Source organism: Columba livia, chromosome 3, assembly GCF_036013475.1.
Source record: "Columba livia isolate bColLiv1 breed racing homer chromosome 3, bColLiv1.pat.W.v2, whole genome shotgun sequence".
NCBI classification, from domain to species: domain Eukaryota; kingdom Metazoa; phylum Chordata; class Aves; order Columbiformes; family Columbidae; genus Columba; species Columba livia.
In genome coordinates this window covers 3,693,074-3,703,230 of record NC_088604.1, presented here as the reverse complement: position 1 = coordinate 3,703,230, position 10,157 = coordinate 3,693,074, and the positions used below count along the sequence as shown (strand labels likewise).

The 10,157-nt window shown below is 47.3% G+C and overlaps 1 protein-coding gene across 1 annotated transcript; it reads right to left on the bottom strand.

Moving 5' to 3' along the window:
* Positions 1-6,966: 6,966 nt before the first annotated feature.
* On the bottom strand, positions 6,967-7,904 carry LOC110362391 (small basic protein 1). Its single transcript, XM_021294165.2, has 2 exons — positions 7,683-7,904; positions 6,967-7,215 (listed from the first exon to the last, which is right to left on the bottom strand). The coding sequence occupies exons 1-2, from the start codon at positions 7,738-7,740 to the stop codon at positions 7,085-7,087; spliced, it is 189 nt and encodes a 62-aa protein (XP_021149840.1). The 5' UTR covers positions 7,741-7,904; the 3' UTR covers positions 6,967-7,084.
* Positions 7,905-10,157: the final 2,253 nt, after the last annotated feature.

Below are 10,157 nucleotides of genomic sequence, written 5' to 3'. Positions count from 1 at the left end.
GATTAGATCCCGGTTGTAAGATTTCCTCTGTATCTTGTTTTCAGTGAAATATGACAACTTCTGTAGAAACATTTTAGAGAAAACAAGCTGCACAGAGCAGCAACCCCCCCCCCATTTTCCACACAAATCTGGAGTTACCATATTGTCTGGCACTATACATCTCAAAGATCTGCCTTTTCTTGTAGTGACAGTCAGTACATCTGCCCTGGAAGAAAGAGGAATGCCAGGCATCATGAAAACGTCTGGTCCAATGATTTGTGTTAATATGCCCATCTGCTTCTCCATCACTCATACCTACACATAATCACAGACAACATCCAGGGCAGAGTCTACATTGGATTTTGTTTTTAAAATCGGCACATGGACCTTTTTGGTTGAGCGAAGTTTGTATAAATAACAAAGCAACGACCCATCAAGGCTTTTTCTAGTTGATGCTTCCCCGATAAGGGGGAAGCTGAAGGTTCACCACATCTCAGATGTCACTGTCCGAATGGCACATATGGTCTTGGTGCCTCCAACTTTTCCTTTCTCTTGGATGGAGACATTAGCTGCCATTAGAAGGAGATAAAAACTTTCTCACTGAAACAGAGAAAATAAAGAGCAAATGAAGGGTCTCAAAATTTCTGGCCAAAATTCCCAAGATCTATGAAATAATACAACGTAACGATGCTGTTCCCTGTTCACCCTTCCTCTCTAATTACTTTCATTCCTAGTCTCTACTGGGCGATGAAATAACCAACGTAGAACCATTCATTCGACACATAAAATTAGCTTCATTTTTCCTGTGTGCATCGCTCTGCATCGATCTGCCCTGGATTCCATCAGCCAGTTTACAACCCAACCACTCAAACCAGCGACGTCCTTCTGCTGCCGTCACCTTTATTACACTGAACAGCAGAGTGCCAGTAACAAATTTTGCCCTCTTTCCATCAAACCTCTTTTCCAGATTTTTTATGATCCAATTCACCACTGTATCCCCTACAGTGACCCCCAAAACACTGCCCATGACCTCCCACTCCTGCCTCCTGCATCCCAATCTCTCCACTCCTCAATTCTGCTGCCTCCTTCAGGAGGTTTTTAGGACAGAATTTCCCTCTTCTTCTATTTTATTTTTCTTCCTATGTTATTATATTTATAACTGGTATAATCCTGGATTACAACCCTGTGAGACAATGGTTTGATGATCTTGAGGGTCTTTGCTAAACAAAATGATTCTATGACCTTTAAAGGTTTTGGTTTTCCGTTTTTCTTTCGGTGTGTTGGGGTTGTTTCGTTTTGTTGTTTTATTTTGTTTCATTTCAGAACATTAACATCTCCCTATCTTTGCAGAGTAAATCTTTGTTAAGCAATAGATCATAGAATGTCCCTTCTTTCTCACAAAGTGAACGCAGCTACAAATATTTCATTTATTAATAACTTCCACAGAACAACTTTTATTAGCTTTACTGTTCTGACCATCTCCTGCCCTACACACTCTTCATCGGACCTCCTGTTCCTGATCTGTTTGGGAAAAAAAAGACTTATTTAAGAGGTTTCTTTGCCTTTTGCAAGTTCTTCCTGCAGTTCTCTACTGAGTCGCCTTTTTGTGTTTTACTTTGTTAGGCATAGTTTATTATATTTTCTGTTTTCCATGTTTGGACACAATTTCAGCTTCTTCTTTCCAACAACCTCCCTCATCCCACTGTTCTGCTGTGACCTTTTCCTTTTGCTCTTTCTCAGGGCTTTTTTTAATAGTTGTCATACATTTTCTCTGAGTCTCCAGTATAGTGGCCTTAAATAGCCCCCGTGGTGCTTGCAAAGAATCTATTTGCAAGCATTTAACTCTTTTAGCTGTCCCTTTTGTCTTCTTTTTAACAATTTCCCCATTTTTATGTAGCTCCATTATTAAAATCAAGCACAAAAGCAGTGGCCTTTTCATCCCTTGTTGCTCCTGCAACGATGTGGAGTGTAAGTACCTTATGATCTCTGCTGCAGAGCAGCTCTCCCAGGGTACAACTTTGAGCCAAGCCCAATATGTTATTCACGACCCAGTGCTGTTTCTCTGTTATTTATCATGCCAAAGGCAGTGCTGAGGAATCGCTTGTTACAGCTTTGTCTCCTACTGCCAGGTTAGTGAGCCTGTAGCTGGTGTTTTCTCCCCATAAATGGGTGAAAACCCTGTAATCCAGTAATTTATCAGTACTGGCTTTGTAAGGTATAAATATTCAACTTCTTCTCCGATAAAAGGTGCTTTCCAGGGGATAAATCTGCATAGCTTGGCAATAGCTAGAATTCATAATATGAACAGATTCAAATTAGAGACCATATATTTAGTAGTAATAGTGACTGACCACACTAGGGAAGATGTGTTTTCTCTTTTTTTTAGACATCTGTTCACACCTTTGCCCAATAAACTCACTTTGAGGCAACTAATCCCCTTCAACACAAGGTCTGGACGCAGTTTCTGAGCTCTACTCTATGAAGACAGGACTTTGTCTTCAAACCTAACTTGCACCTTCATACGCAAAGCACCATCCAACATGCAAAAAGTAGCAAGATATGGGATGTTGGGGGTTACCGTTTTAGACTTTTGCACATCCATCTGAAAGTCTGAACCTGCCACAAGCACCTTCCATGTGTGCAATATCGTATGATTGGATGTCTTTTTTGGATTGGACTGGATTGGATTTTCAGCTTTATGATGCCAAGAAAGTTTACTGCTAGAAAGCACCTATTGTTGGTGTAACAGCTGAATATTTCTCTCTCATAGAGCCAGTCTGTTATCACTGATTTCTCAGATACCAGAGCACAATCCCTGCCATTTTGACTTTTTCCTTTGTCTTTCATACATGTCATCACCAGTACCTGTCTCCTCCCTGATTTTATTGTGTGTGTACATAAGGCTGTTTGAAATGTACTCTGCAAGCTTATGATTCCTATCTCACAGAATCACAGAATGCCAGAATGTCAGGGGTTGGAAGGGACCTGGAAAGCTCATCCAGTGCAATCCCCCCATGGAGCAGGAACACCCAGATGAGGTTACACAGGAAGGTGTCCAGGCGGGTTGGAATGTCTGCACAGAAGGAGACTCCACAACCTCCCTGGGCAGCCTGGGCCAGGCTCTGCCACCCTCACCCCCAACAAGTTGCTTCTCAAATTTAAGTGGAACCTCCTGTATTCCAGTTTGTACCCATTACCCCTTGTCCTATCACTGGTTGTCACTGAGAAGAGCCTGGCTCCATCCTCCTGACACTCCCCCTTTATATATCTGTAAACATTAATGAGGTCCCCCCTCAGTCTCCTCTTGTCCAGCTCCAGAGCCCCAGCTCCCTCAGCCTTTCCTCCCACGGGAGATGCTCCACTCCCTTCAGCATCTTGGTGGCTGCGCTGGACTCTCTCCAGCAGTTCCCTGTCCTGCTGGAACTGAGGGGCCACAGCTGGACACAATATTCCAGGTGTGGTCTCCCCAGGGCAGAGCAGAGGGGCAGGAGAACCTCTCTGACCTACTGACCACCCCCTTCTAACCCACCCCAGGTACCATTTGCCTTCCTGGCCACAAGGGCACAGTGCTGGCTCATGGTCACCCTGCTGTCCCCAGGACCCCCAGGTCCCTTTTCCCTACACTGCTCTCTAATAGGTCATTCCCCAACTTACACTGGAACCTGGAGTTGTTCCTACCCAGTTTCTGTCTAGTCCTGGAATAACAGCCTTTGTGATCAAAAAGTTTCCTACCAAAATTAAGGTGTTATTATTGACCATCATCACAAGACATGAGTCAAATATTTGTTCCCATCAGCTCCTGTTTTGCCTCCACAGGCAGCCAGTGAGAATCTCTTGGATGCCATTCACAGAGAGGCCTTTGGTTAACACTTTTGCAGCCAAAACATTTGCCTTAAGCAGCCAGTGTCCCTCTTCACTTGCTTCTGAAGATGAATCCGTAGCATCTGCAGGATGCTCCACCAATGCAAGAAGAGTTGAGTGGTCCAGTGAGGTTTTGGACATTCCCTGCCTGTCAGGACAGGGAAAACACAGATGTATTTTTCCTTCAAGTGCTTTCCACTGTGGAAATGTCATATGGGTGCACTGCTGTTCTGAAAGAGGTAAAACATTTAACAAAAAGGAATTTAAAAAATAGTATAAGCACAAAGAGCATGTGTATGAAGTGCTAACCATCCCGCCTGCCTTCCTGGCTTCTGTGGTCACTGGAGAGAATATCCAGTGGTGGTGGATGAACCCCTACATTGCAACATGTGCCACTTCTGGCAGGGTTAGTATTCAGGGAATCTAGGCAGAAGACAACAGATCTCCTTCTGCCTCTTTTTTAGGAAAAAAACCCACATTTTGTGTGTTGAGAGCCTGGAAGCGCTGGGTCCCTCTTGGGGACCCCAGGTCCAATATTCTGCTAATAAAAGAGGTGGGATCTGAAGATGAAGGAAGCCTGTCTCCCCCATCTCTTTACTTTACACCCACGTAAAATTCCAGGCTGAAACCCCTAAAACAGGACCCATACCTTCCCTCCTGCTGTTTAGTGCAGTTGGAGGGTCCTTCTGCTCCCCAGGAGGTGACACAGCTGCAGATGACAGGGGCAGTAACAGGGGGGAACAGTCATTTTCCTAACAACAGAAATTCAAAATAAATCATTGGTGTTGGAAACTTTCTTTAGCTGCAGAAACATTTTGAAGGCTGGAGATGCAGCAGAGCAAGAGACACCACTTCAAAAACCCATTTTGCAGTTCATTCGCTTTCACGTGGCTTTTCTTTTCACTCTCCTCACACCACGCTTTCTTTTTTTCTGGGGGAAAAATGGGAAAGAAACAGCAAAGGATTTTGTTATTGTTGTCGTGCAGTGTTTCCTTTTGCAATTTCTATTATTTTGTCAAACTTCCACCCTCATGTGTCTACGCAGTCTTCTCACCAGCACATGGTTGTTTTAGGTGTATTTTCCTTCTTTCCTGTCCTCTTATCTGGGGTCAGGTGAAGCTTGACAAATTACTGCTTTGAAGATGACAGTCTGTGGCCCTCGATGGGCCATCCTGTATCAAGTGTGACATTTCCCTGCTGCCTATGCTGCCCCATCTCAGCTCCCGTGGATTAGATATAAACCCCCTCATGCTCAGCATCTCACTGGTTGGCAAAGAGACTTATTCCTCTTGTCACAAAATAAATATCATAAAATATTGTATCAGTGTTGTCACAGCTTTAACGGGATAACCGTATCTTTGGTCAGACTTTAAACTGATGAAGTTGTAAAAATTACCAGATTTCGCATTTAACGCATGCCCTAATGAAAAAATAATGTGTTCGGCCTCCCCTGGCAATCAGAGGAGTTTTGAACAAATACAGAAATTAGCCTTAGGAATAGATTACTGACTGTGGTGCTACAGTGTCTGTGACCAATGGAGGATGCTGCAGAAATTAAACCATCTTTCTGCAAGGGAGAGGTCTATATCTACTCTCTTCCCTCGCAGCATCCTTCAGTCTGACAAGTACCTGTGCAGGAGCCCTTTTCTGGGTTTAAAAACAACAACAACAAAATAGCAAACATAAACTTCTTATTTATTCTGGAGGGTTTCAGAGAAACGACTGTTTTCTGTCCACAGGGAGTTGACCCTTTTTGACACAAACATCTCACCATGAGGCCTGTCTGGCTGCCCCTTGCCAGGATGCTCTGAGCCACCCAACACCAGATGGCTCCCTGTGCCCCTGGGGTGAAGGGTTTACCGTGTGGAGGTGACAAGGAAGGGGACATTGAAGAAATCCATGCATATAGTCTTTTTTTTCCATTAACTGTGACTCCCAAGGAAATAATCTGGTCATAGGCTATACTGAGAAGTCACCTGATTTGTGCTTAAGTGTCCAGGACAGCTGTGGGACCACAAAATCTGAGTGGCTGCACTGGTATGAGGATGCTCTAGAGGAACCCCAGGAGTGGGATTTTGGGGTCACAAGGGGAAGGTGGTGGCTATTTGCCTCTGGTCTCTACGCCTACAATGGGAGTGAGGTCCTCAGTGCAGAAGCTGAATGGCACTGATGGGACACTGGCAGCTGCTGTGTCCTCTGAAACTAAACTGGGATTCAGCTTGTGGAGGATGGAGAAACAACAGGTTTTCCTGCCCCTCTACTCTGCCCTGGGGAGACCACACCTGGAATATTGTGTCCAGTTGTGGCCCCTCAGTTCCAGCAGGACAGGGAACTGCTGCAGAGAGTCCAGCACAGCCACCAAGATGCTGAAGGGAGTGGAGCATCTCCCGTGTGAGGAAAGGCTGAGGGAGCTGGGGCTCTGGAGCTGGAGAAGAGGAGACTGAGGGGGGACTCATTCATGTTTACAGATATATAAAGGGGGAGTGTCAGGAGGATGGAGCCAGGCTCTTCTCAGTGACAACCGGTGATAGGACAAGGGGTAATGGGTACAAACTGGAATACAGGAGGTTCCACTTAAATTTGAGAAGAAACTTGTTGGGGGTGAGGGTGGCAGAGCCTGGCCCAGGCTGCCCAGGGAGGTTGTGGAGTCTCCTTCTGTGCAGACATTCCAACCCGCCTGGACACCTTCCTGTGTAACCTCATCTGGGTGTTCCTGCTCCATGGGGGGATTGCACTGGATGAGCTTTCCAGGGCCCTTCCAACCCCTGACATTCTGGGATTCTGTGAATATTAGGCAATCAGTCTTCTCCCAGCCTTTTGCTGTCACCCTACTTTGAAGCAATGGGAAAAATCCCAAAGCCTCTTCTCTTCCAGTGTGTCACCTCTAGTTGAAGATGTCCCAGCTCATGGCAGGGGGGTTGGGCTAGATGACCTTTGAAGGTCCCTTCCCACCCAAACTATTCTGTGATCCTATAATTCTATGATTCAGTGTCACGGTGCTGGAGCTGTCTGAAATGCCTGGGACTGTCAGAGGTGTCTCTGATCAGGGTACGGGGAGACCTGGCTTCAGAACCTCTCCTGGTGCTCCCCTCCAGGGAGGTGGGTGAACCACACAGCACACACAAAGCATATCTGCCCATCTTTACTTCAGAGCAGTGAACACCATCTTTGTCACACTGTGAACACAGGGCTGGGGGCCCCACCATGAGCACTGCTCTTCCTCCATGGCTGGAGTCTTTCAGCATCATTTTCCCTTTTTGGGTAAGGGGATGCAGCAGTACATCTTCCTGCAGGAACGGCTGAAACCCCACTCGTCCATTTTGTCACACATGTTGGAACAGTACCCAGGGCAAACACCCTTATACTGCCCATACCCTGCCAGGGAAGGGAGAGAGAGATGAGTTATAAGACAAAATGTCAGACACTGTGGGACAGCAGAACCCCCCAAAGTTATCTCCTTGCTGGCTCAAGGGTGGTACTGATAGATTTAAACCCATGTAGGATGGGACCCATGTTTTCTGTCCCCATTGAGCTGGGTGACTGCTGGTCTTCTATCTAAGTTTCTCATCACTGCAGCTTGCTGGCAAGATCCCTTTGCACGAGCAGGAGAGATGGGTGTTTGCAGAGTAGCATTCGTCTCATCTTGAATCAATTGTGCAAACCAGAGTGGGTAAATCACCAGCCAGAGCCAGCTGCCCGGAGCTGATCTCCACTGCCAAAGCTGGGTGAGATGAAACACCTCCCTCCACCCCAAGGCACAAAGACTGCAGAGGGGGCGAGCACTCGTACTCCCAGCCTTGGGGTCAGCCCGGCTTTCTGCACCCCACGTGTTGCTGTCTTACCTAGGGTGGCCAAGGAGAAAAGCAGGAGCAGAGCAAAGACCATGCAGATCACCCTCATGCTTGGAGGACAGCGGAGATCCCAGCACACCACGAGCAGAGTGGGTCTCAGATGGAAACAGTGGGGGACCTTGGGTTTTATAGATGGACTCCTGCCATGAGCAGCATGGCAGGAAGAGAAACTCGAGCAAATTCATCTCCAAAGAGATGCTGTTTGCTTGCCAGTGTGTGCAATGTCACCCCGACCCGCTGGTACCACTCACAAAGGCTCCTGGCAGCCAGGTCCATGCTCCAGTGGGCTTCTCCTCGCCGCTCACCGGCCGCTTTCACCAACCCGGACACACGGGGACAAGTCACCTCCCCCAGATCCGGCTGCCAGGACTCCACTGCGGAGCCGCCGGGCTCAGCTCTGCTCAACGCAGCGCCAGCCGGGGCTGCCGGCACAGAGCTGCTCCCCAGAGGGGCAGGAATTCAGTCTGGGCACCCTCCTGATGAGCTCTGGACACTGTCTGCAAGGCATGGACACAAGGGACAAGACTGGGGCATCAGATCCATCATGGGGAATAGTTTCCAGGATGCACCCACCCGGTCTCTCCCAAATACGCAAATGCTGCAACATTTTCATAGAATAGTTTGGGTGGGAAGGGTCTATCAAAGCTCCCCCAGTGCCACCCCTGCCATGAGCAGGGACATCTTCACAGCTCAGGTTGCTCAGAGCCACATCCAGCCTGGCCTGGGATGTCTCCAGGGGTGGTTCATCCACCACCTCTCTGGCCAACCTGGGACAGGCTCTCACCACCCTCAGTGTCAAAAATTTCTTCCTCATGTCTGGCCTGAATCTCTCTCTTTTAGTTTAAAACCACCACCCTTTGTCCTGTTGTGACAGGCCCTATTAAAAAGTCTGTCCCCATCTTTCTTATCAGCCCTTTTAAGTACAGAAAGGCTGTAATAAAGTCTCCTCGGAGCTTCTCTTCTCCAGCTGAACACCCAACTCTCTCAGCCTGTCCTCCCAGCAGAGCTGTTCCAGCCTCGGATCATTCCTGGGGCTCCTCTGGCCCCTCTCCAGCAGCTCCATGTGTGTCCTGTGCTGAGGACCCAGAGCTGGACCAGCACTGCAGGGGGTCTCACCAGAGTGGAGCAGAGGGGCAGAATCACCAACCTCCACCTGCTGCTCACGCTCCTTGTGATGCAGCCCAAGATACAATTGGCCTCTGGGCTGCAAGTGCACGTTGCCGGTTCATGTCCAGTCTTTCACCCCCGAGCACCCCAAGTCCTTCTCCTGGGGGCTGCTCTCCATCCCTTCATTCCCAGCCTGGATTGATACCAGTGGTTCCCCCAACCCAGGTGCAGGATCTTGCACTTGGCCTGATTTTCATCACATTCATTTGGCCCAAGACCTATATGAGTTTTTTGCTTAAATCTTTCCAAAAGCACTATGATGCTGATTAAAAGGGATGTAGGCAAGTATGTAAATGAAGCTGAGGTAATGAATTTCTACACCACATCTGATCAGAAATCTGTTCTGAGTCCAATACTATCCTGCCTGATAATTCTCATGGTTCTCTAGAGAGTGTGGTTACTAAATTCACAAATAAGAAGTTGAAAGGGATTGCAAAGCATTAAAAGACAGTATTTGAATTGCAATGGATCTTCTCATGCTGAAGAGATGAAAAAGCAATAATTAAGTAATAGGGAAAGTTACCATGTCTATACAGACACAAATAATTAGCTGGAGAATAAAGAACAATGAGTTTCTGCATGGCAGCTTTGCAAGGAAAATTTAGGTTGCAGTAGATCATAGGTAGGTACAAATGAGCAACGTCATGGTGTTGGGAAACCAGCACCAATTGTCCTATAAGGTTAAACAAAAGCTGAATTTGTAAAACACAGGACGTACCCACTGCACTGTGTACAACTTGGATAGTGCATCCCTCCAGTTTGGTACACTGTGCTTCTAGAAAGCAGTGAAAGGCCTGAAGGGAGCTCAGAAAATGACAGGAGGTCAAGAGATGTGACCTGTAAGAAAAACCCAAAGCCAGTTGATCAGGAAAGGTTGATCAGGAAAGAGAAGACAGTAAATGTGACAGTCTTCAAGTCCAAAAATGGCAACACATTGTAAAGTAATGGTTTGATCTTAGAATCATAGAATCATTTTGGTTGGAGGAGACCCTCAAGATCATCAAGTCAAACCATTAACCCATCTCTGGCACTACCCCATGTCCCTGAGAACCTCATCTACATGTCTTTTAAACCCCTCCACGGATGGTGACTCCAGCACTGCCCTGGGCAGCCTGTTCCAATGCCCCACAGCCCTCTGGGGAAGAAATTGTTCCCCACATCCAACCTCAACCTCCCCTGGCGCAACTTGAGGCCGTTTCCTCTGCTCCTGGCGCTTGTTCCTGGGGAGCAGAGCCCGACCCCCCTGGCTCCAAGCTCCTTTCAGGCAGTTCAGAGATCAGAAGGTCTCCCCTCAGCTCC